This window comes from Enoplosus armatus, chromosome 19 (genome assembly GCF_043641665.1).
Source record: "Enoplosus armatus isolate fEnoArm2 chromosome 19, fEnoArm2.hap1, whole genome shotgun sequence".
NCBI lineage: Eukaryota > Metazoa > Chordata > Actinopteri > Centrarchiformes > Enoplosidae > Enoplosus > Enoplosus armatus.
This window is the reverse complement of record NC_092198.1, coordinates 11,212,512-11,239,456: the sequence shown is the minus strand read 5'-3', so window position 1 is coordinate 11,239,456 and position 26,945 is coordinate 11,212,512. Positions and strand designations below refer to the sequence as shown.

General features: G+C 40.8%; 2 protein-coding genes across 2 annotated transcripts; both read right to left on the bottom strand.

Annotated features, from left to right (window-relative positions):
* Positions 1-1,307: 1,307 nt before the first annotated feature.
* LOC139302620 (retinitis pigmentosa 1-like 1 protein) lies at positions 1,308-18,115 on the bottom strand. Its single transcript, XM_070926322.1, has 6 exons — positions 18,002-18,115; positions 6,509-6,514; positions 5,879-6,418; positions 2,655-2,831; positions 1,741-2,475; positions 1,308-1,442 (listed from the first exon to the last, which is right to left on the bottom strand). Exons 1-6 carry the CDS (start codon positions 18,113-18,115, stop codon positions 1,308-1,310), a joined length of 1,707 nt encoding a protein of 568 aa, XP_070782423.1.
* Positions 18,116-22,464: 4,349 nt separating this feature from the next.
* Positions 22,465-24,782, bottom strand: sox7 (SRY-box transcription factor 7). The gene is made up of 2 exons (XM_070925735.1): positions 24,551-24,782; positions 22,465-23,458 (listed from the first exon to the last, which is right to left on the bottom strand). Exons 1-2 carry the CDS (start codon positions 24,780-24,782, stop codon positions 22,470-22,472), a joined length of 1,221 nt encoding a protein of 406 aa, XP_070781836.1. The 3' UTR covers positions 22,465-22,469.
* Between the last annotated feature and the right edge of the window lie 2,163 nt (positions 24,783-26,945).

Sequence of the window (26,945 nt, the reverse complement as noted above, 5' to 3'; positions counted from 1 at the left end):
CATTGTGCTTTGTGGTCTCCCTTCAGCATTTCCATCATCTGAAATGTCAACACTTTCTCTAGCATGAAGGTCAAACCTCTTGGATTCTCTAGATCTTGCAGATGCATTAGACTTAGCTGACATAGCACTAGCTGCTCTCTCCATTGGTCCTTCTACATCTTTTGACTTTCTAGATGTTGCAGATACATTTGACTTGATGGACCTAGCTGACATTGCACTCGATGCTCTTTCTCTTTGTTTATTTTCAACCGTTTTTTCCTCAGCTGAAAGATCAGACACTATTGATTGTTCAGATGCATTTGATTTTTGTGATTTTCTGGATCTTGCGGATGCATTTGACTTCATGGATTTTACTGACATGGTACTTGGAGCTCTCTCCACAGTTTCCACTACCTCCTCCTCCTCACTGTCAGCTTTATTTGATGACACTCCTGACAAAGCACTAGGTGTTCTTACGTCTGTATCTTGCACTTCAACCTCAATTTCAGAGGTTTTAGACTTTGCTGATTTTGCTGACATGGCACTAGATGCTCTCTCTTGAGTATCATCTTGAGCATTTTCTTCGTCTTGAAGCTTACATGCTTTGGAACGTGTAGATCTTGCAGAGGTGTTTGATATGGATGACATGACACTTGGCACTCTCTCTTGATCTTCTCCAGCCTCTTCAGCTTCCTCTTCTCCCTCAAAATTTTCATCAGCATTTTGTGACTTTAATGACACAGGAGAATGTATACTCCCCTCAGATTTGTCCTCTGAATTTTCTTCAGGTGGAGCTTCAGAAGTTCTTGACTTTTTAGATATTGCAGAAACATTTGACTTCACTGACATCGCGCTTTGTGCGCTTTGTGCTCTTTGTGCAGTTTCATTTTCATTTTCTTCAGCTGTGTTTTGAATGCTTTCCTCTACAGATGCTTCAGATGCTCCTAATTTTGATTCTGCAGAGACGTTTGATGTAGCTGACATGGCACTGGATGTCCTTTGCTCAGTTTCCTCCTCAGCTTGTTCAGTATCTGGGAGAGAAGAGACCTTTGATCCCTTTGATTTAATAGAGGATTTGGATTTTAATGACATGGAACTTAATGCTCTTTCTTCAGCAACATCCTCCTGTGATTTATTTTGTTCAGCTGCCACTTCTGACTTCATTGATTTTTCAGATTTAGAGGATTTAACAGACATGCTACTTAATGGTCTTTCTTGTGTTTCTTTGTCATCATGTGTTTGCATTTCTTCGGCATCTAAAACATTGGATTTGGATTTTGTCGAGGCATTTGAATGAACTGACATGGCACTTTTGGATCTTTTCTCCTCTACATCTTCAGACTCTGTATTCTGTATTTCTTCAGACTTATTTGATCTGCCAGAGGCATTTGATTTGACAGACATGGCACTTGATCGATCTCTTTGTAGCTCACCTTCTTCTTCAGCTTGGGCCTTGGTTTGTCCTTTTATATCATCCTCAGACACTCCACAATTACAAGTGTATGATTTTTTGGATTTTCTTGACTTGCTTGAGTGCCCTGAAGCATTTGATGCTCTAATTGTAGGGCTCAGGGACAAATGTTGTAAAGTAGATCTTGTATCCAACGCTGCACTTCCAGTGGTCTCTTCCCCCTCAGGTTTACTATTCTGAAAGGATGCTCTTGAAGCACCCGGTAGGACATCATCATCCTCATCGTTTTGATTCTCCTCATGGTCTGTTAATACTTCAGAAGAAGCACTAGGACAACTGTCAACACACACCTCACAGTTGTCCAGTATGGAGGATTGCACCTTGCAATTTGGTGAGCAACTCCTGATGGTGCAGTACTCTATATTTTCAGTCTGCTTCACACAAGTTTCTCTCTCCACCACTTGTTCTATATGATCTTCGCTTGATCTAGACATAGTTTGCCTTTCAACCACTGTCTTTCTAGAGACCATTGTATGTGAGGATGCACTTGAGCTGGAAGTTAGAATTCTGCGACTTGCTCCATGTGTCCCTGGGACGTTTTTCCAGATGTCATAATCCTGGCAGTGACGGCAGCAGTTAGGACAGTGAGGCTCCTCTATGTGTCTTTGATAGCGCCTAGTGATGTAAGCCTCATCTTGCTCACCAGCAGAGATGTTTTCAGATTCTGAATAGCTTCTATCACTAACCTGTGCAAAATAGGGTTTCCTTTGTCCTTGCAGGTACTCACATTCGGGACCTGTTGTCTTTCTTACTTGTGTCGACCAATGTAATGTTTCATCATTTTGTAGCCGGAAGCGCACTTTCATTTCCATAGACAAACTGCCATCTTTATTAACACGAACCCGTTTCTCTACATCATCATCTCTCATTCCATCACCAGTGTGAAGGCAGGAATCCACATTATCCGGAGAGTCTGCTTCATCTGGTAATGACTTGTCAGATGACACTGACTGCCTGGCAGATCTGTTGTCAGATTCCAGTTTTGGATTGATGACATTTCTCTTTGTTGGAAGTCCTTGGTTTACCATCAAGAAATGGAAAAAAAACAAGAAAAAAACAAAAAATAGACAATGTTAGTCTCTTTTGCTCATTGTGTACAATACAGTTATACTGTATTTTGCAAATCATTTTCTAGTGCTTAGAATGTAATTAATAATTAATGTTAAAAATATAATTCAGAAATGAAGCCAATAAACAATAAACTGTTTCTCGTACCCTCATGTCCTTCATTGCAGCGACTGGAACGTGACCTCGCACTCAGCTTTGGAAGTTTGTCATCAGATGTTTTCCGAAAATTCTCCACGATGGAAGGGTGAGAGGGCTCACGTCCCACACAGACAAGGACACTGGGGCACTGCATAAGACTCTGAACATTGTCAATCTGAAACCGAAGAACAGAAAGTGTTAGTAAAGATTGAGTCTCTCTATAAACATCTGAATGAAGTTTATAGCAAAATAAAGATAATAGGCTTACAAGTACATTTGATTTGGAACAGTTTGCATTAAATGCCATGGACATGCCATGATTTGAAGTAGATGGGAATTTTGCCAGGTATGTTTCTGGCTAATACAAAATTGCAAATTAAAACATGCCCAACCTCTCACCATATTTTATGCTGTTTTTGTGAGACACTACAGGACCACTTTTTAAAAAAGTTTTGTTTGGCTATCAGTCCTTGTCAGCCTTTCTAGGCACTGTAGGTGTGAGCAAACTGAATGCAGAACACTTTCGGAAGTAGGATGAGGCAGATATAGTGCAGCATTTTGTTACTTTTGCCTTGAGTTTCCTAGTATAAAATATGCCATTGGGTGAACATTTGTAACCCTACAGCTGAGTGCATATTTATGAAACTGTGGACATAGTGGAGGTTAAACACTGCAGTGTTGGTGCTATATTTCCAGCCACTGAGCTGCATAACCCGTCCTCTCTTATTTGAACAAGATTGAACCTTCTGTGGCCCCTTTCCATATTACTTTTAAGTATGGGTTTTATGTATTCAATATTGTTTAATATTGAAGGGGTCCACTAACCAAGTTTTAAAACTTTAATGTGTTAGTCTGATGTTAGTTTGTAGTCATGGTTTTAGTAAATGTCTGTTCTCTTACTAAATACATAGGACTATAGCAAATAAAAATATTCATAGGGAAATATTTAAGAAACAAGTATTATTAGAATATTTTAATTGGGTCTAAACATTGTCCCATCTTTTGTGCAACTGAATGCTTTAAATCCCTGCAAAAGAAAGCTGTGTGTCAAGCAGTGAGTCAATATACTAATCCAGGATGATCTCAGGGAAACTTCACCAGCATTCTTGCACTGGTGAGCTGCCATTGTCACTTGTAAGAGTGGGAATTACTCAGCAATATTTCAAGCTTGCGGAGTGTGTGGAAATAGTAGACTAAATGATATAGACAAGCAAACACAGTGGTCTGAACATTGTAATCCATTAACACAGTATCATTATGTTGATTTATTTTGCTTTAGGACACCTCTTACTCCTAAAATGTGTAATGCAACACAAACACTAAGGCTCTCTTTATGCCCGTTAGTGTTGCTAAGTTATTAACAAAAGTGGATGGCTAACACCATGCAGGATAATTATCATCAGCATCATCATCACAGTCTTCTGTATTACAGGTGATTAGCCTGAGTGGCTGAATGCTAATCTAGGGGGTGAGTGTGTACTGACCTGTTTTCCCTCACATCTCCATACAAAGGCCGAGATACATGGTTTTAACTAGACAGTGACGATAATGCTGTTAAGTATTTCTACATCTTAAAATAACAGATAATACGATATGTATGTATAATTTCTATTTCATATTTTATTCTTTATGTGGTGAAGTATTCAGGTGAAGTAGAGCAAATACTGCAGATTGTATGAAATACTGCTATTACGTTTTCATGACACTTAATATTGAATACTGCTGCTTCTGTTCACTACCGACAGCTATGAAACTCAGAGAAAACATGTAGACTAAAATATTGAGAGTTTTGTTGATTTTATTTTTTCTCATGAGCAGCCAGTTTTGATGAAAGTGCAGTTTTGAATTTTGAATCCACTGTTGGTAAAGGCAGATGAATGGCTTCATCCATGGTCACACAAAGCCCAGGTGAAGATAATTAATTGCCACTGTGGAAGACACATTTCTGAGACACCTCTAGTATCAAAGTAGAGGGAGTGGAGTTTCAACGTTGACCTGTTTTTCCTCTCTCAAAAATAGCTCTGATTTGACCAAGATTAATGGGGTTTAGAGCGATACCCACAATCTAAATGTGTGTGTGTGTGTGTGTGTGTGTGTGAGGGAATATCCCTGTTTCATTCCCTCATGCACACACTCTCACAATATTTATTCCACTAGACTTAGATTATAAAATAGATTAAAGTAAACAAATATTGTATGAGTGTATTTGTTGTGTAAATGTTGAAATTTAAATTGCACAAATGAATTGCATTGCAGCGGTATTTCCTCCCAGATGAAATGACCATACTGGTGAAGTCAAACACAAGTTAAACTGAATATCACGTGGATTCGAATACTAACAAAATGAGGCATTGCATGTTTCTGTACATTTCAGCGGGGTTTTAAAGCACAGGGTAGAATTTCCTATTTCAGAAATGCTTTGGCACAGTATGGAATAGCTTCTTATAGATGGCAAAGGATTTCAAAGTGAGCATAAATCATCCTCTTATTGTAAAAACAAAGCGGATGCGCCTTTTAGAAGGCTTTAACTATCCAATGTCTTCATGACAAAAGATGCAGTACTCTGTTTAAAATCATTTTAAATGCACCCAGGACATAATGTGATATATAATAATCATAATCCTATGATGTCAATTATTAAAAACCTATTACTAGTAGTATTGTGATCCTTTAACCTTGCTGTTTCTGTTGTGTCTTTGACATTGATGTATTCCATATTGCCATATATTCATGTTCAATGAGCTACAATACCATATTCTAAGGTCCAAAGGTAGAAGAAAATAACTTGAAATTGTGTGTTTGTTGTAGGGCTGATAGTTAACGAAGCTCTCAACTGGGATTTAGTAGGGAATCAGTCCTGTCACTAGAGGCCTCTCTTTCACTCTGGTTTTCAATCGCAGGCATAAATAACAGCAATGTGTAACAACACTTTAAAGCAGCATACTTTTTAAATGAATTTAGACAAACGCATCTCATAATGTTAATTTCATTCTGCCATGCTTTTTAATTCATTAAAACACAAGGGATGGTATTTACTTTGGGTCAAGCACAGACACTTCCTCTCGGAAAAAGAAGTTTCCTGAACACATAATAGAATAAAATCTTATACAACCCCATGTACTCCCAAACTCTCTGCAGGTTATGTAAGAGAATATTTTTTTAAAAGAACACGAAAACTAAACATATCTTTACATAATCTTGTTCCAGATGTTTATGGCTCACCTTGCGGCCCTCCAGAGTGTAGAACTTCCTGATGTGGTACTGCATGAGCTCCGAAACTTCCTCTAAAAAAAGCCCAAAACTGCGTAGACTCCTGCGGTACAAGACGATGGTCCTCCGGAATGAGGGGTCGCTGTTCTTCACCAGCACCACCTTCTTGTTGTACCTGTGATGAGGAATGAGCCGGTTGTGGCCTGAATGTGCCACAGGGTGCTCCGCAGGCCTGGTCGGTCCCGTGAGAACATACTGGTGTGGATGATGGTGGTGATATGGTGTATGAGTGTGACACAAAGGTGTGACCGGAGTTTCTAATGCTTCCAGGGCCTGGGCATGTCTATACTCAGAGCAAAGGTAGCATTCCTCCAGAGGTGCCACCATGCCATGTTGGGGGATCCTGGGGAGCCGGCTGGTGTGATGCTTGAAGGGGTGAGAGGACTTGTGGGAGCCCTCACCACCTACAGCATTGAAGCACTGGAAGTTGCGTTTGTGCGAGGACATTTTGGATGGTAGTCTGCTCTGGATGAAGGATGGTCTCAGGTCAGCCTAGGTAAACAGTTAAAGGGGGTTGTCATGTTTCTCCTGCGCTGCCTAGGGGAAGGTGTTGCACCACACATCCGCATGGCTCCCACTCACCCCAGGCTGAAAGAGAAATTAAAACAAGAGGTGAAAAAACAGAACAGGTTGAAGAACACATTAGAATGCAACTTAAAGTGATTAAAGGCAAAGCAAACAAAACACGACAGAAATTCCTGTTTCCTTTAGAATGCAACTTTTTATCCCAGGCTAACCTGCATGCAGACACTGAAGTTGCACTTGCAGTGTTATGCCCATTTTAGCTTTTCCTGGTAACCCAGCATGGCTCCTCAGCGTCGTCTCTAAAGTACTTAAGTCTAAAGTAGTACCTAAACATCCAAAGGAAAAACAGAGACTGGAGCACACTGATTGATTTGCAGCCTTTAATTGTGCAAACAGACTAACATTTCGACACGACTGCGTCTTCATCAGAATCAAATTTTGTCCTGTCCTCGGACTAAGAAGTGCCTGATTCAACTGTATATCGCTTGGCAGAGAACCCTGTTTCAATTAGTAGCTAAACATGCTTGATTAAAGCAGACACAAGGCTCGTCTGAAAAAGAAAATCCTTACAAAGAGACACCTGTAATCAGCAAAATACTGTTTTACATTTATCTAGTGTCTAGTGAAGAAGTCAAAGGTCACTGGATTTGCTGTTTTATACTTGAAGACATTTCGCAGCTGATCTAAGAATCTTCTAGATTTGGTACTTCTAGATATCTCAGAACCTGGATGACACAAAAAGTTGTTGACATTAACCTTGTGGCATTAGGTCAGAGACTAACATGCTCTCATACACTTTTTTATATACTTTTCATACCTATTATACACTTTTTTATGTGCTGTTATATTGGTTGACACAAAACAGACAAATATATCCAGTTTAAGATTAGATTTATTCACAGTTTAGCAGCTGCAAATATCTGCTACATTTTAAAGCGGGATACACATGAGACGGTTGTTACATAGTGTATGTACAGACTGCTGAGAAGATCAAAGAGTAAATGAAGACGGGGATAATGAGGATACAGCCGCAAATAAATCCCCCAAGTGACTTTAAATAACGAGCTTAAGTCTCTGCTAGCAGTGAAAGTGGACATTACCTCTGTGATTTTCACTGAAGAAAATACATTCTTAGCCAGCTTTTCCTGCAATCAATAATGCATGGATTACCTATAAAAAGCAGAAATATCTGCAATAAGCACAATGCATTCTCACTGTGACAACACTTGGAGGTAAAGATAATTCATTGTTGCCTGATAGAAAAGGATGCAAGCCCAATGTGAAATGCAAATAAAAATGAGTCAAATTCTGTGACTCAAAAATAGGCTAAGCTTGACTGACACATATAAAGAACAGGTTTGGCTGTTGTCCTTGTTCTTGTATTAGCAACATTGTCTATGTGCAAGTAAAGCAGCAAGTGTTTCAACATTTTGGCAGAGAAAAGACAAGTAATTGATTGCTGTAAATACTCTTACATGTCATGTTGCCAGCCTCGGCCTTTAAGTCTTGAGGTTAAACCTAACGTATTCACATTTATAGCTTACAAAGGCATTTTGATTGTTTTAGAATATAACTTGAGTAGAAAAGGTTTTCCTTCCCCCATAATCCAGGATTATGAAGGTGAATTCTATTTCAGTTGACTGAATTCAGAGTTGTTAATACAATCTTCTGTCAACGGTGTTATAATATCAATCATATAATCTGTGTCCTACAGTAAAGGAGCCCTGAACAGCCACAATGGATGCTGACATTGTCCGTATGTCTCATGTCTCAACAAATCTTTCTGTAAAAATATAATTTTGGAGATTTTATAGAATTTTTTTGCAGGAGGGTTTGTGATAAAAATAAAGGTACAGGAAAAGTATATGCTTGTATGTAAAGATAACTCACCATACTGTAAGGCAGTATTGTCTACTCCAGTTGCAAAGTTGCTGAGTGAAGTTATTTCAAAAACATGGCAGAGACAATTATTCTGCAAACTAGCTGCTGCTAAGCAAATGTAGTGCTTGTTTCTACTGGGTGGATTACAGATGCAAAAAGTATTTATCTTTTTCTTTATTCACCATGACCAGGAAACATATGTGGCCTTGGATCCCTAGAATAATGCTATTTATCCCCAAGGTGTCATGTTTGCCAACTGAGGCACCTAAAAGGGTTCAAACAAGGAAAATAAATATCACATCCTGCGTACAGGCCAGCCCGAGTTCTTCCAGTTTAACATGGATTATTGCATCCTTTCTTTGTGCTAATCACACAAACACACTGCGACCCAACATGACTCAAATTCTAACTTAATTTGATCCCTTACAAGTGCAGTTTCCAGTGCCATTCTTTATTTATTAGCACATATTTCTGCTGCTATGCAAATAACATTTAATGTACGAAAGATAAAGAAGTCTAGCCAAAATGCACAGTGAATGGACTAATACAGACTGGGTATGTATACTCACATGATCCACAATCATAATCCAGAGGATGAAATAACCAAACTGAAAATGAATAGATCCAAAGCCACAGCATGTGGCACCCGAAGAAACACCAGAGCTATTGCAAGCAGAGAAACGAGAAAGCAGTTCAAAAGCCTCCCTCCAGAAGCGGGCCTACCTGCTAATCAGATACATGGGAAGCTAAGGATAGAATGGAAAGCCCTGCTAATCACTCTGAGATTGGACTGAAATCTGCTGAGGCTTTGGACACATGACTTGGACTTCACCATTGCATAAAGGGAGTTAAACACGCTTTTAGAAAGCAGTTGAAGGCTCAGCGACAATCTATGACTAGGCATAATGTCCCTCCTGTCATCATTACACGGCTGTAGTTTTTGCTGTGTTTTGTCTCTAACACTACATGTTGGTTAGGCTTCTCGTTTATGTGTTATACCTGAGCAAGATACTACAACAAATGTTAAATATCAACAACTCTTATTATATACCAACTTGGTATGCAAATGGATGAGGAAATAAGTTTGTATGTCAATAATGAGAAACAATATTATAACTAACAAGGACTTTTCTTCTTACAGATTTTAAAGCCTTTCAAGGCAAATTTGTGATTTCAGGTTCAATTACTTGACTTAACTTATAACTGAAGGATTTCTATTCAACACGCATGTTTCAACATTTTATACTTTTTTCAAATTTTTGCTTTCCCTCACCTGCATTTGTTGCATGTTAGGTTTTCTGCTGCTGAAGAGAGATATAACCACAGAATTTGTCATAGTAATGACAACCGTTTCAAGCCAAGAAAAGGCAAATTAAATCCATCACTGTCCGAACACATGCTGTGATCCGAGTGGTGGGTTTGTTACTTATTGTCAAAAATGTCACTCGGCGACTTGAGGGAGCTAAATTGATAGCTCAGCCTCTTTTTATTATGACAGATTTCTCTCTGTGTGGCTCTTGAGCTCAAGTTCAAAACAAGTTCAAATCGCTCTTTCATTTCTCAGGAACACAAAGCATTTTGTCTTCCAAGTATGAAACTACACTGTAGTTTAAATATACAACACTGTGACATGATGTTGTCTACAGTTTAAAATGTGTCAGTGAGAATAAAGAAAATACAGAACCAAACTTTTAATTATGCTTTTAATGTTTGATTTTATATCCTGCACTACTTTGCACATGTATTGTGTTTTAGTATTCTTCAACATTTTTAGATTATTATTATTATAACAAATGGACTCAGGAATGTCAGACGTCTTTCAAACAGCAGCGTTAACTTTTTTGTTTTTGTTTCTTTTCTCGGAGATTGTGGGTTGATGTATCTTTTGCCACTCCTTCTTTCCTGTCAGAAGAGTTCATATTGTGTTTCATTTTCACTAAATAAAACCTGCTGTCTTGTTTCGTGTTACATTTAGCAACCTGAACAGTAACAGGATAGCCATCAGATCAAGATTTCCAGTGATATTCTGTCAAAATGTCACTTCACCCTTTTCACACCAGCTCTCCTAATTGCTGTGTCATGCCCTGTAACCATCACAAAGCAGATACAACTTTACATATAACAAACGGCCAACAGGAGACAAAGACTTGTCTCAAGGGTCATAACAAGATAAATGGGCAGAGATGGCAGCGTTTGAATTTATTTTCCAGGGCAGTATGATACAAATAAGAGATGCTAATTAGCCTACTTCAACCCAGCTGCCTGGTTGGCAAAGTCTCCTCAGACAGATTGTAATGATAACGCATGTGAAATACTCACAAGGCCAAAAACATCAAATTATACATGTTTCACCTGCACTTGTTACATGTGAAAGGTGCAGTGTGTGAAACTATTTTAGAGACTGTACATTCCTTGTTTAAATATCACTCGGGGGTCAGCTCGCTCTTTTCAAGGACAAAGGAACTGCCACAGAGTACGTGAGGGGTTACCCTTATCGGAGGCTCGCAGACAGCATGCCGATCCCTCCCTATGATGCCGGGAGTTTCAAGAAGTGCTTCATCACAGGAGCACCCACTCCCACAAAGCCTACAACACACACGCACACAGTGGGGGAAGCCCTCCTGCTGCCATCTGTCAGATTTATTGTGTCCTGACTCATGGGAGAAAATAGCAGAAAGACCCCCTGCTGAGTCATGACGGTGAGTGAGTGACTCGAAAGGAACTGCTGAGGACATGGTTTTGTCCTCTGACTGTGGGCTTTCCTGTGCAAGCAAGGCACCTCCCCGCACTCCTTAGAGTCAAATGAAGAGGTACCGATCAGCTTGAGTCATGATGAAGAGATGATTTATCTTTTAATTAAACGTTTGAATTCTGAAACACTACTACACAACTACTAACACTAAACACAACAATGCTTTTACTTTTCTGTGAGCAATCAACTACTCCATCCACCGCCAGCCTCTCAGAGCTCTAAGCGCCACAAAGCCACAAAGAAAGGGTTTCCCAGAACCTGTAGTCTGCATTAAAGTGAATTAAATATGATTAGCAGACATTTCAGTCTCCTGTCAGCTGTCTAGCTTCCACCATGTGAATGCCGTTTGGATCACAGTCGCAGCAGGAAGCCCTGAGGCTCATCCTCTGTCAAGCTCGCACGTGTGCACTGATGCTCAGGCTTAGCACTCCCCCCTCCTGGCTGCAGTTAAAATATCAGGGCTAATTAGTGTGCAACCTGCTGTGTAAGTCACAGTCCTGCTAAAGCGTTACACCCAGGAAGTTGAAGCCTTGATAAATGGCCCCAGTTAAAGGATGAGACTTGAGGGTTGTATGGCTGAACATAAGATGTGATAAATACTCACTTAAAGGGTACACAAAGGGATGGTCACAAATACTCACATTGTTATGTAATTGCACTTTCAAAAGTACTAAAGAACTACAGTTAACCTTCCACGATGACATATTAAATAATAAATGATGGCATACAAGTACACAACAAATACTAGCAAATTCGATTGTTACAGAAAAAAAAGAGAAGAAATTGCAATTAAATACAAACAATATAAGGGTCTAGGATTTCAAATGGATTCTTTTTTTTCTTGTTGTTCAGTATTTTTCTAAGTTCGATGCAAGTGCCAATCTTAAGTTCATGAAGGCATTTAAAAATACCACAGGAAAACACCCTGAAAAAGTCACCTGTCCCTGAGTGTTAAATAAGAGTTGATAAATAAATTTAAGTAAACCAAGAGAAGATATAAGGAGCGAATTGAGGAATGAATGTCTTTGTCCCCAGAGTTTAATCTATACGATAAAGGGCCGGTGCCAATCTAATGATAATGAGTGTCCAGACAGACTTAACCTCTGTCCACTCTTTAACCTTTACATGTCACAGTGAGGTCACAGTGAGGATCACAGGGAGGGAGTATAAATATAACCAAGAGACGGAGCCAACGTACATTTACACACAAAGCACATTTGCACAATCCTACAGTAGCAGGCCCACGCTCTGGACAAATCCTGCTGTACTTACAGGGAACCTCTGGAGAATGCTAATTGAAATGTCCTGTTATATTTACCCATTCGCAGTTTTGTTCGATTTATTTATTTCCAAGCTGTAGAAATCTGTAAGTTTGGGGTTTAGCCAAGTAGAGGTAACAGATGTGCATGTGTTTCATTATTTTACTTTCATGTATGTAATGAGGTTGATGCCACATCAAAGGTTAACACACAGTATTGCTTCATGTGTTTAATTTCACCACCATAAATTCAGACTACTGTGCATTAGCGAATGCAACAATGTGTTACTATATACTGTAATGCTTGTGTCAATGCCTGTGTGTATGTGCTCATTTGCACACACTGTGTGTGAGTGTGCGCTGCATGACATGGGAATATTTCGCATCTGTGTGCTTGTACAATTAATGTATGGCCATCTATATTTTCAAAACGAGTCACTATTTTTACAACCTGCCAACAGAAGACATGAGGATTGACAATTGTATTAGTGAGATCTAAAAATACACAAACAGCCTCGTCTACTGCATATTTAAACATGACCTTATCTGATTTTTAACACTTTACTTACTAAAATACTTTTATATATATATATATACCTATATATCTCCATGGCAGGAAGTGTAATCATTATTTGTTTTTATTGTTATTTTATTCATTCAAATTTCAGGTTCCTGTATTTTGATTTATTATTTTTATTTCAGTTTGATAAACTAAAAAAAAAAGACGTCTTGACTACATGGCACAGGCAACATAATGCCCATGTATCTAATAAGTCACTCAAACAAATATTTTATCTCAATTATCTTGCCTCATTCAAATAATAGTCATCAACATTTGTATCTTTTAACACAACACTGCCACAATAGAGGTGATACTTACACACACACACACACACAGTACATAGTTATTATAGCAATTACCTTTTGGAGATCCTCTGATCAGTCATTTAGTCCTGTCAGGATCATGTCCAATGTGAGACTGGATGTAAGCCAATCACGCCGCGGGATGACATCGCGGCAATTCTTACCGTTGCAAGAACAACGCTCGCGAGAACAACAGCATTTTTTTCTGCGTTCATGTCAGTAGCGAAAGATAACTCATCAAAGTAAGTAGCCTAACCATTAAATGTTTTTATTTTCTTCATAAATAGTCACACCCCTTATATTACCATACGTCTCGTCGAAGTCTTTTTATTATGTTGTTGTCTTGTGACGTTTCTGTGTCACATTAAGTTATACTGCAACTTCAGTCAGTATAGCTAGCGATCGCTAATGCAAATTTAAGTTACGTCATTAGTTTAGGAAAGGATCGTTTCTCTGAGGAGATTTTGTGAAAGTCTTGGTGTCTTAACAAGTTAGCTAGCTCACTTGAGTTACCTGGTATGAGATAAGGAGGTAGCAACCATAGTTTGTGTAAACCAAGAAACACAAGTACCGCTATACATTACATGCAATAAGCTAGCTGTAATATTACTCTGAGTGGAAATTCACAGTAATAGAAGTCAGTAACTTATAGAAACGTGTCAGTTAGCTAACCATTTTAATTAGCTTACTGGCTACCAGTTTAAGACTTCTGACATGGATGGTAGGTAACCAACGTTAATCATACAGCTACTGTAACTTACATATTATGATTGCTATTGATACCTTACATGAGTATGTGTGTGCTGCAGTGTCACAGTGTAATGTTCAATACATGTTGACTTCACGGTATTGTGGGTTTGCCAACAGCATCTTCCAGTCACTGCACCACCGGAAGATGTCCCGGCTGCTCCGAAACTGTGTAACGTTCTCGCACTTTTGAAAAGATGTGGAAAAAACACATTTGTCAGAAGTGGGATTCGAACCCACGCCTCCAGAGGAGACTGCGACCTGAACGCTGGCAGCGCCTTAGACCGCTCGGCCAACCTAACGTGTATTCGTGCTCGGTCCCCATAAGAGTAGAAATACTTTACACACGACTGACGGGACAACGATGTTGAAAAAAGTTATCAAACACACATGGACAGCATTGAAACTGGATCTACCAAATGTACACGTTAGATATAGATGTTAAAAACTTGTTATGATCGATACTTGAGCTTAGCTGGCTAATGAGATAACTATCATGGATGTAGCTAAAGGAAGTTAATCTCTAACATTCATTTTACCGTGATTCCTGTACGACTGTAGGAAACCCGACAATCCTGGAATACAATTTGTGCCCTTGCAGTGGACCGGAGTCAGGAACACACCTCTGCCGTGGCTTCAGCTGCAGTTCCTCTCAGAGCCACTAGATGCTAACTCCTAGAAAACTGCATCAAATCAATGGAGGAATCATCCTTCTCTATTGCAATCAAGCCGATGCTCAGGCAGGCAGTTTTCTAGTGTAATTCCTTGTGTTTTGTCGCAAGTACACTGTTGTGAATGGCAGAAGTCAAACCAGACTAGCTGCCTGAAAACAAAACCACATTGTAAGCTTTTTCAAATCAATTAGCAGCTACAAGCCTATAATGACATTTGCTACAAGACAGACAATTAAGAGTAATTGAGCTGTTAAAAAAAGTTACTTGAAATAATATGAGCAAAATTAGAGCAACATTGCTGGACATATTCTGCAGAAAGACAGATAGACCATTTTTTTACGAATGAAGTTTTAAGTATTATCTCTGTGTTGTTTGAATGTAACACAGCTGGAGCTAATTAAGAGAAAAATTGCATCAGAATAAGTTATCTTCTCTTAAATGAACACATGCCATTGATGGTGGCTGTAGGGTAATTTAATAGTGCAACCTACATATCTCATGTTAATGTTTAATTTATATGATTGAGAGGCACTCTTGCCCGTAGAATTATTATCCCACACCTAAGCAGAAATCGGTCAGTTTATAAATGGCATAAGTTAGCCTATAAGGTCATGGGCTATTGTAATTAATGAGTTTTTATAGATTCTTAGTTCCAAACACCTTGGGAAAACTGCCCTGTGAAAATGCAAACTGTGTAATATTTTGCTGAAGCAGAATTTACCAAACTACAGGGTCAAGTCTGAGTACAGTGTGTGCTTAACAGAGTTGTGATTCTGGAAAATGCCTTGATATAACTTTATTTGCCTACATGTGCTGCATTGCTGTGCAGCTATTTTTGGAATTGACAAGCAGTTGAAGTGTCCAAGGAGCCTAAATGTGAAAATACGGTAGCCTATTTATTATCAATCTATGTTTGAATGTTAGTCTAAGTTTGTAAGTTGAGACTTTTAGTGCTAATGGTTAGTGAGTTCAGTATTTGTGTGGCCACTTACAGGTCACAGTGGATACGTGACTGTTGCAGCTTGATTTGCTTATCAGAGCTTTCAGCTATCACTGCTCTTAAGTATTCCACCATCTGTAATAAACATAGACCCATCCAGCTCATATCCTGTTTTGAACCTGTCAACATGGTACTTTAGTTGAAGTGTCTGAACTCTGGGGACAACTGTGTGAGTCATTTCCATGTGTCTCATTTTTGATGTTGAGTCTTTAAGGAAACGGGGCTGAGCATCCAGCAGGAAGGGATTCCTCCAAGCTCAGACATCAACAACATCCCGAATATTACGCTCATAACGTAAGGTCGGAGGAATGGGAGTGAGCATGGAAATGATGCCAGAGTGACCCGTTGCCAAGGTCAACCAGGAGCCTTCTATTAAGTGTAAACAACGCACATCAAGGCTGCGGAAATGCTGTTTGTCATGACTGACGCACTTTATCTCTGAATAAGCAGCTGTAAATGAGGTTTGTTGTTCCTGTATGTAGGAACTTGCATTACTGATCAGTCATCTTACATGAATCTTCAGGCCCCTGGGTGATGGGGACTTCAATTATAATTCCAGATGTGGGCAGGATGTCTTTGCTTTTTTTCTATACTGATGAATATAAATAAATATTATCAAGGCTGCAGATAACAATTATTTTCACTATCGATTAATCTGCTGATTATTTTCTTGGGTAATCGAGAATCTTTTCGTCCGTAAAAATAGAAAATAATGTCAGAAAATAATGAAAAATACTTCAACCCAACCTGTTTTATATCTGTTCCATACCAAGCTGTAGATCCAGATCTTGGTCAGACAGAGGGAATGACGACAGTCATCACCACCAGCTCATTCTTGGCACCCACCAGCTGATCATCGCAGAGGGGGATCCCTCTTTGAGTACGTCCTCCCAAGGTCTCTTCCTTTAGGGAGTTGTTCCTTGTTCTCGTTGAGGGTCTAAGGTTTGGGTGAGTGTTCATCTAATGTGAGCACTAAAGTCCTCTGTCCAAAAAAATAAAGAAAGATGATTTTTTTATGCCATCACTAAATCATTGGGAACTGTTATAATAACTTTAATGAATAACTTTATGAAGGAGTCCTTTTTATTGCTACTGATGTCAGCCAACATTCTGCAATGCGAATCTATTTCACTGAAGGATAATAAAGTTATTCAAATCAATTAATCTCTCACGGGGACTGAAATATTTCAAACGTAATGGCTCTCTGTCATCAGGCAGCCTGGTGGTTTGCTTTGTCTATATCCTCCACAGTAGCTGTTAAAAGGGTCTCTCTAACACCGCTGAACTTATAACATCACTCATCTAAATCATTAGTGTGTCTGCTTTTCAGGATGCACGCTGAGTAAACTGTTGGTGCAGGATGACGGGGCCAGAGCCACGATGGCAGTATGTGGGGCCCACTGGAGTGACTTTAAGATCAAAGACATGTAGAACTTTTAAAGAGCAGTGTCCAAATCCACTTAATGCTTGGACGTGGTATTAGCTGGTGTTTTTCACAACTGTGAATTCATAAGAAGAGAAAACAGCGACATCTCAAAAGACGACCAATTTGAATCTCTCCAAACTTTGCAGGAATTAGCCATATCCTTTGCGGTTTAACAGCATGTCTCACCCCAGTCTTGATTAAACAGAGTTGTCAGAGAATGAAAACGCTGCATGAAATATTGTAATTATCTCAATTAAGACATGAGTCAAAATACGTGATGCCTCTTCCAGTTATTCCCACAATAGGAGATCGCATACGGACCAGATAAGCATGTTCTATCTCTTAAATGGAACAACCACATTGCAATTAGGAAGCACAATAGGAACATCCTCCTCCACATTGAGGTGAAGAGTTACACCACCCCTGGGAGAATCTGCAGCAGTCAAAAACAAGCCAGATAGCGCTGCAGCACACATAGACCAATGCAAGCCATGCTATTAGAGAGAGAGAGAGACCAATGCGGGCCAGGCTGTAAAAATAGGACATGCACTGCAATTGTGCATCACTTTTTAAAAGAATAATACATCTGTGCTAGTATTTTATACGTTTTTACACCTCTTGGCTTTTCAGTGCTGTTTCTACTTTGACATTGACGCTTTAACAAACATTTTAATACACAACTAAAAAGCTCTTAATAAGTGAGGAGTTTACAGAAATGCACATAGTTTTGGAAGAGCACATTTCTCAATCCTTTTTTGTACATTCTGCAGCAAAGCCTGTGCCGATTTGGTAATCAGGCTGCGCTTATGGGTAAATGGAAATCTAGCCTTCTCCTTCCCTGGGTTGGCAGCCATGTGCTGGCCTCCCTCTGTGCTTTTGCTGGTCGCCTGTATCTGCTTAGAACAGGTGCCGGATCCCGTTCAGCTGCAGCATTCACAGCACAGGTACGGGTGGGAGGCCCTTGGCTGCTCGCACGGTCCCCCAAGTTTTCCAGGGGTCCCCATCTGTGTCCCCGCACATCCTCTGCCACATGGCACCTGTCCCTCGACGAGTCTGGTCCATTCTTCGTCCGGCGACGTACACGCCTGCTTGCCACCCCACACTCTGCCTGTTGTTGAGCCACAATGAGATGAAGAATAGCTGCGCCCATAATCCCTTGCTGTGAGATGTGTGTGTGTGTGTGTGTGTGTTTTTTCTCCTTCTTTTCCTCCTTTGGCCAGATTTAGGGCCAAGTACAAATTGTAAACAGGTTATTATGCTGCTGTAACACACTCCAACTGGAAATGCACTCCGACAACATTTAGTGTTTACTGATGTAAGTGTCTTTATCCGTCGCACAGACTAGTTTAATTTGGTGTAAAGTTCACTGCATTTACTGTGATGAGGATGTGGTAATGGGTTTGTTGTTTTCTATTTGCAAGGCTTAACAGGAAAGACATGATTATTCCCCCAGAATCACTTGGAATGACAACTTTGCTTCATTCAATTGCAAATAAATTACTTGTTATACATGCAGCTGTATATATTAGGTTTTAAAATAGTAAAGTAAGCAACATACCATGCTCATAATAACTTACAATACAGAAGCTGACACAAACACACCACAACATACAGGATCCACAGTATGCAGGTTTAAAGGGCATCCCAGTCTCAGTCTCCCAGTCTTAGCCATGTAGTTCAAATCAGCCACTTCCTCTTGACCTACAGTCAATACGTCATATAGCACAAATGGTCGACCACTAAATGTGACGTGATTGGACGCTCCCTCGCTGGCTACACAATGGACGCTAGACCAACCAGACAGTCAGCCTCCTCCGTGCCTCCGGGGGACACGATATTTAAAGTGGTCACTGCTCACCTCGGCCCCAGCCGATGGATAATACTTTACACAGCTGTGCAAGCTCTGCGCCGCGTCCACACGCACCGAGCCTTACGTTGTTACCTTGACAGTGTTGAGTTAGACTGCCGAGTTGTTTGTTTGCCGAGGGAAGTGACATGACGGCAAAGGAGGAAATAGGAAACATAACAGACTACCTGACAGACTCATTCCATGGGCTTGACCTGAGACTGGAACTGAGCCAGTCAGCAATCAGAGAGAAATAACAAGAGGAGGCTCTTTTGTTTGTTCAGCCTATATCCTTATATTTGCAAATATTGTAACTCTCATGATCCCGCAAGTGTGGAAAAAATCAATTAGTCAAATTAAGATTGTGCACTCCCCTCTCACACAAGAGGGGACTTCTCAGACAATTCCTGCAAGTGCCTGTGTGCGTAAAGTGTAAAGTTTATGCAGTTCACAACAATGTCATGCCAGTGTTTGTTGACGCATTATTTTCTCTTTCCTCTCTTGTTGATTTATTGCAGCTAAAACAGCAGCAATGGCTGTCTCACGTTCTCAGCAGACGGCTCTGACTAAAGGTTACGATGACGATGAGTCAACTTCTAGGGAGGAAAGGATTGAGGCTGACAAGTTGAGTGTTTTGCCCTCACTTCCTGAAAACTTGAAAGTCACAGGATCCACAATTCTCGGTAAATACCCCTGTAGAGCTCCTCTGGGCATTTCACAGAAGGGATTTTGGTGCGCTAATCAAAGATATGTGTTATTATCCACAGGAGATGCGAACTGGTCAGTACTTAGTAGTTTATCATTGGAGACTACTGTATACTTTATGGTTTAGAAACCAAATGTTGTTTACTTATCACTGCAGAGGCTTTATAGATGAAAGGTGATCACATTAAAAAAAAAAAAACAGCAACATTATATATAATTTAGTAGAAAATGCATATGTGTTATACCTTTACTATGAATAGCCACTGTATAAATACAACATGTAGTTATTTGATCTTGACTATCTCCAAATTTGGTGATTTGATTTGGTGCTCCTTTATGGTTTGAGAAAATTCTACTTTGTCAGCTAAATGAACCATTTAAAAAAAACATATTGTCTGAAAAATGTGTTTTCATAAAGCTCAAAGGACTGTTTTTCTTAGCTCATGAAAAGTTGACATTTTGGAGATAAATAGTTTTTATGTGACATTAACTGCATTTTATCTTGCTCGTATAAATATATTTTCTTAGTCATTGATGAAAACACTGCTTTATTCTGCAATGTATGCTCAAGTGATGCTTTGTTGACGCTTGAGTCTTTGTCCTTGTCCATGTTACAGTGTCCTACCCTGAGGTGGTGGATGTGATTGTTGAGACACTGCAGGGCGTCTTCACCAAGGGAGTCTGCAGCAGCACCCTGAGCTGACCCTGACAACTCTGGGGTTGATGCCGCACCAAAGACCACTTTCTCACCCCGTATGCCTGGGGCACCACCCGTCCGACTCCCACCTCCAAAATATGCTCGCCCTCAAATGGACCCTCCGCAGAGTTTTGAACCTCCGCAGGCACAAAGGGTAATGATCTAACCCTGAAGAAATGAGTACAACATCGGCCAGCTGCAAACTCTGGCACTTGATGAATGTTGTCATTCTGGTCAGTTTAATCACATTCACATTGAGGTGTGTCAAAAGCACACTATCATGGTTGAGTACAGAGAAAGGTCATATATGGTACATATGTTCACCACAAGCGTTGTTTTCTGCTTTCCGAGTAACGTACGAGAGGCCAGGTTGACAGAAAGTCTCTCCTGAAAAACGGCGGGTAAGTAAAGACGGGTAAGTAAGATGCTAATCAGCACGGCAGTGTTTCCTCCTGCTCGCTGAACAGCGGGTTCCCTTCCCTCTCTCTGGCTCTTTAATGCAGGGCCCAGCCAGGCCCAAACATCCTGACGGAGAGAGGCTTTTCCCTTATCAGTCAGGAAACACCGCTCCTCCGCCACATCCTCTTTACAAGAAGCACGACTCAACCGTTCCCAAAAAATGCAGGAAGACCAGCCAGACTCCAGGATTTGTCAAAAGCCCCCTGAATTCCTTTTATCGAAAAAGAAAAATTCAAGAGAACAGAGAGGGTGAGAGGGGAGGAGTGGGGAGGAGTGGAGAGGAGAGGGGGGGGAGGGGGGAAGAGAAAAATGAGGAGGGTGTAAAACAGTCAACGAGGCCCTGGGATTTATTTTTTTATTTATTTTGCACAGATTACGAAAGGTCTGCATCAGCAAGATAGAAGACGGGGTGAGGGGGTGGGGGTGGAAGGGGGGTCCAGAGTGCCTAAGAATGGCACCCAGAATAAGACTCCAGGAAAACAAAGGAACGTTAAGATGGAGGCGGGTGGCGACGGCTGTGCCTGTTTTACACTAATCCTCTGAACCGGGATGAAATGAAAGCGAGAGGAGACGGATGGAGAAGGATGATGCGATGGAGGGTGGAAAAAGTGAGCAGGGGAGTGGGTGTCAGAACGGGCCACTTGCAGTACAACAACTAGACAGAGCCCAGAATAGAAGAATACATGGTGTGACACTGAATTCAAAGATGGACAAGTAGCACACACCGTTTTTTCCCCCATTTGTGTATGAAAACTTTCTTTTGTTGTTTTTATTCACGAATCTGATTGTATTAATTAGCTATTATGTGTATGAGTAGAAATATATGCTAGCACACAATGCCTTTTAAGTGTATCAGTTATTACCAATGTCTCCTGTTTAGGTGTAATAATGAAATAATAAAAAGTAATTCTTTTGTTGTGGTATGTTGACTGTGGGCGCATTATCCAAGTAGCAACTGCATTTATATAAAAATTGAACTTTATTTTAAATTATTGTCTTTCACAAACCTAAAATCAGCATACAGTTATAGTTACCATTATTATTTTTCATCGTAGAGGTTATGATTATATATTATTAAGTACTTGAGAAGAAGTATAAACACCTTTTTCTTCATTATACACCGTTTTGTTAAATTGCATAAGAAATGTCCAACTAAAACCTCATTCAATTACAACTACTGAGGTAAGACTCCCAAACTAATGAGAGCGAGAACATATAATACAAACATTCGAATGGAAAGCATCGATAATAGCATTACAGTTAGCATTTATGCGAAACATCAAAGGACTTAAATTAGCTTCTAAAGAGCATCTGTACATGCCGCAGTGGCAACAGTAACTGGTGACATTTACAAGTGGATGACAAGTCTTTATGATTGTTCCTCTGGTTTAGAAATGTCATGACAACTGGAGGTGGCATACTATAGTATTTTGTGTCTGCATCCCTGAGTTGTCCATCTCCCTTTCTTCATGTTCCTCCAATTCCTCTTTGTTCTTTCCTCGGCTCCAGACAATCATATTGCTCAGTAATCAGTTCAGGTTTTAATCATGGTGGGAGGAAGTTGCTCAAAGATGCTAATACGAGATTTGAAATTACAGATGAAAGCACAGAAATCTTTTCCCTTACTAGCACCCAAGTGTAACGTCATCCCAAAATGTCTTCACCGTGTCTCTGATCAGTCACGAGTGTAATGGGGGCTGTAACCAAGCTTACGAGATGCCATAGTTGTTGTAGTAGGCCGCCGTTGCGTCCGCGAGCACAGAAATGAGGCTGGTTTCTGTGGTGCTGCTGGGACACGCAGTGGCAGAGGCGGTGGTGGCGGACGCCACCTGGATGTGTCCTGTGACAGTCATGCTGCTGCCCTGCTCAGGATGGAACCCGGTCCCAGTGGAGTTCAGGTACTGGTCAAACTCATTGCGGTCTACCTCACCCAGAAGCTCAGCCTGGCTCAGCTGGTCTAGAGTCTCCAGGTGACCCTGTGTCTCTGGTGGGGGGGACAGCTGACCCAGGTGGCCCTGGTGGAGCCCGTGGTGAATCTGGGGGAAAGATGAGGTACTGTAGTAAGACAGCTGATGGCCAGGGATCAGTCCACCGCCACCAGTTTGGGACATGTGAGGGATGTGACCTATGTGTGTGCCCCCACAGTGGATTTGGGTCTGAGTATAGTCAGTGTGGTAAGGGGGCGGGCTGCCCATGTGTGTCTGGTTCTGGTGGTGCTCATCTGGACAGGAGGCTGAGGAAGAGCAGGACACAGAGGAGCTGCCGGACGTTGAATAATAAGAGGGGGGTACATGCTCGTGGTCCATAGCATCTAAGGGGGACATCTCTGGAGGAGTAGGCAGGCCGTAGGGGTAGGTGTCAAAGCTGCTGTTGGAGCCGGCAGGGTCTCTGAAGCTTCTGACGCTGGGCAGAGCAGGGCTTGGGCTGGAAAACCTGCTGCCGACACCATTAGGGCTGCCCTCGTCTTTGTCGAGGGGGTGACAGAGGGCTCGCTGGTCAGGCAGGGCGTTCTGATCGGGGGCCAGCCCGCTCAGGAGGAAGCCAGGGTCCACTCGCTTGCAGATGCGTTTCAGCTGCTTCTTCCGGCGAGGCCGGTACTTATAGTTGGGGTAGTCCTGCATGTGCTGCACCCGAAGCCTCTCTGCTTCCTCCACATAGGGCCTCTTCTGAGGGGGAGTCAGGGCCTTCCAGGACTTGCCTGTAGGAAGAGGAGACAGAAGAATTTTTGAATTTTGACAAAAAAAATCCTAAACAGATTAGTTTGCAATTTACTTTTGCGTCATGTTTAAAGTCTGTTATAACTAGACAATATTATAGTGAATATATTTTCTCACACTCAACAATATCTACATTTTAAATCTGCATCAAATATCCATAAATATGCCCTCAATGTTTTTTTTAAAGTTGTAGGCTTACACTCCTTTATGGGATAGTTAAGATATTAAATTCATATGAATGATGGTGGGATTACAACATGTTTTCCAAAATTAAACAAAAGTTTAATGGCAATATAAAACAGACATAACATAAAAATAAGATAAGTCTTACTTTATGTTTAAAAAAAAAACATAATTGTGATTTACTTCTCAGGTGTGTGACTGTTTAAAAAAAAAGAAAGAAAGAAAAACATCTAAATTAAAACTTTGACGGCAGCTGTAATATCCAGCTTTCTCTTTGGTTCTTAATTGTTGTTAAAGGGCCTTCAAGTAATGAATTCCCTATTTTAAGATAAACATAAGTGCCGATTTTACCTTCATTTATGAAAGCATATTTTCTTTCTGTTCTCGAATTGGCTTGAAGGTGATTTCTGATTTGCGAGAGTGCCAGATTTTGAGTTTAACATTAAGGACGAATCCAAGTATCTTCAATCCAACGCAGAATGAAACATTTCTGTCTTTCTCTGTCCACAGTCTCAACGAATTGTACGGCTCAGTGACATTAAGTTGGAATTTCAGGGGATTTGGGCGACGCGCTTCAGACTTTAATAGTTAAGTTGATTCATTTACTTGGTTTCATTTAGGACCAACTACGATTAAAAACATGGGTTTTTGTAATGTCTTTAACATCTTTTTGAGTTTTTTTTAGATTTTAATTTACTTATCCGTTTGGCGTTGGAAACATTTAAACTTTTGTAAAACAGACGAGGCCCGAAGTGAATTACACGTGTTAGAAAGAAGCAATAATAATAATAATAATAATAGGCCTAACAATAATTATAGTAGTAGTAATAATTCGTAGATAGGCCTGTTAATAATAAAACTTTAACTTTAAATAACTTTCTTCATCTCACCCAACATTTTGCTGAGCTCGGCATTGTGCAGGTCTGGATTTTGCACCGCCAGCCGCTTGCGCTCATCTTTGGCCCACACCATGAACGCGTTCATGGGCCGTCTGATCCGCGGCTCCGGCGCCTTGTCCACAGGGGTCCTGTGCGGGCCATGTCCGTCGGGCACGTCCCCGTCTCCTGGAGGACACTCGAAGGACTCTGGCCACGACGAGTACGCGCTGATGAGGGCTGCCATCTGCGCGCTCTCTCCTCTCCAAACTCAAGACGCGATTCTCACTCTGTCGCTGACAAGTTGTGTTCTCTGTCGAGGAACACTGCAGCCTGGTTTAAAAAAAAAGAAAGAAAAAAAGAAAAAAAAACCTGAACAACTTCACACACTTTGCGGTGTTTCACACACACTGACGGCCGGATCACTAGAGCTGTCAGGCTGCAGTCAGACGTCAGTGCAGGTTTCAGGAGAAACCACAGATGTGTTCGGGCAGCGGCTCCTCCTTGTGAGTTATGATTCAGTCTTTCCTGGTAGATGGGGGGAGCGCTTTATATTTGAGGAGCAGGTTCCAGGAGAAGCCCCGGAGGACTCTCAGCTCCTCCTTGATTGTTGAGCCCCGTGAAAGGGGGGAGAGAGAGAGAGAGAGAGAGAGAGAGAGCAGCATTTCAACACTACTAACTACTTAAACTGGCCTCGCAACAAAACAACACTTTCCACTGACAGATAACGTCATTTCATCATCCTAAAACAAGTCACTGCGCAGATCATGATTAGTTGTTGTCCATTTGATCAGCCTACCAGTTCTTTTTATAGCCTACTGATCAACTGGGTTAAATTCACATGGGACCATAGTTTGTCAAAATGAAAAAAAAAAACCCACAGAAATAATTCAAAAACATGAGAGAAAACACATTTCTTATTTTACAGGCAGGCTGCTTCAATGTTATTGTGATTACAGTGAGATATTTGGCAACAAGGAAAACCTGACCTGACAAACTTATCTAACCTGTTCTCAACACATTAGGACTGAGTACACTGGTTAAGGGGTGTTTTCAGATTTCCACTGAAGCCTAAGCTACCAGACAGTCACGGTGTTGGCATGCTAATGAAAACACAACACTCCCATTTTTGAGGAAAATCTTTACTTCCTACATTTTTAACAAACAGATGCATTCTACAGAAATGAACTAGTCTTATAAATATATTGTATGTATATGTGTGTGTATATATATATATATATAACATCTACATGCCAATGCCTGTATTAAAATAGCTCCCTAAGAGAAGGAAAGGGTCGTCTTTTTAACAGTTTGGGTGCTGAGCAATTTTTGGAACCTCTGAAACACATCTGTGGGTGAGAGGAGAGATAAAAACCACTGAACACACACTACATACAAATCAGTTTCCTTCTGTGGCCAGAGGCCGGTGCATATCAAATCCAGGAGTTCCTGTTGACAGGATACTCTTGGGCTGCAGCCATGGAGTAGCTCACACTCTCACACACAAGGGCAGACACACACACACACAAATACAGCTACTGATCACAGGTCAGATAGTATCTTGGTTTGTAATATTTATAGAGGAGGGAGTAGCCTGATTAGATGGTTTTTACTCCTGGAATTAAAGAATTTCCAGAGTTAATCCACAGGCAACATGGATCTTAAACTCTAGTGCCCTTCCACCCATCAAACTGAAGTGTCAGCTCTAGCCCCCCCACAGGAACAGGATGCGGCACCTGAAGCCACAGATTGTGCGCAGAGCAGGCACATCAGTGATATATAGGGCCGCACTTACTCCTGCTGTTCTGACTTGGGCCACATTGATGTGAAGCCAGTGAAAGTCAGCACAACAGAACAGAAGTGTGAGCTGAAGGAGGCGCAGAGTGAGTGAGAGCGCGTGTACAGTACAGTTAGACAGCAGCACCGGCAATGTGGGAGACTAAAGTTTCACATCATATTTGTGATTTGGATTGAAGGACATGAAAGCTCGGAGTTGGGGATTTTGTGAAATGACTAACAGCAGTGTGTGTTAACCGCTGTGTGGGTGGGATCTGCATCAGCCTGCTGTCGGTCACCTTTTCAGTGTAAAAGACATGTGGCTACTGGAGACTTGAGGAGGGTGTTTGTCTCTGCATGTGTGCTATATGAAAGGAAATTTCACTAACTATTTTTTAAGCAAGCAAACATCCAAATCAGTTTCAATTAATTCCAGTGTTGAGTATTATTAGGCTAAATCGACCCTACTCTCCATCATACATAACCTGCTGTTATACCTGTAGAATTTTAACGTTATTTTCAAAATAAAACACCATTTCGTGCAAATGTCAGTAAATGGTGGTGATTGAACAATTATACTGTATTCATACTGTTGATGTGACCTTTAAAAAGGAAAGTGACCTTTTCTTAACAT

Coding starts and splice junctions, on each gene's coding strand:
- LOC139302620 (XM_070926322.1), bottom strand. CDS start 18,115: ATGGACCAGACTCGTCGAGGGACAGGTGCCATGTGGCAGAGGATGTGC. Junction 2,832..5,878: donor ACACTCTGGAGGGCCGCAAG/GTGAGCCATAAA, acceptor CTTCGGTTTCAG/ATTGACAATGTTCAGAGTCT. Junction 1,443..1,740: donor CCATACTGGACAACTGTGAG/GTGTGTGTTGAC, acceptor ATGATATAAAAG/GACAAACCAAGGCCCAAGCT.
- sox7 (XM_070925735.1), bottom strand. CDS start 24,782: ATGGCAGCCCTCATCAGCGCGTACTCGTCGTGGCCAGAGTCCTTCGAG. Junction 23,459..24,550: donor CGAGCTCAGCAAAATGTTGG/GTGAGATGAAGA, acceptor CTCTTCCTACAG/GCAAGTCCTGGAAGGCCCTG.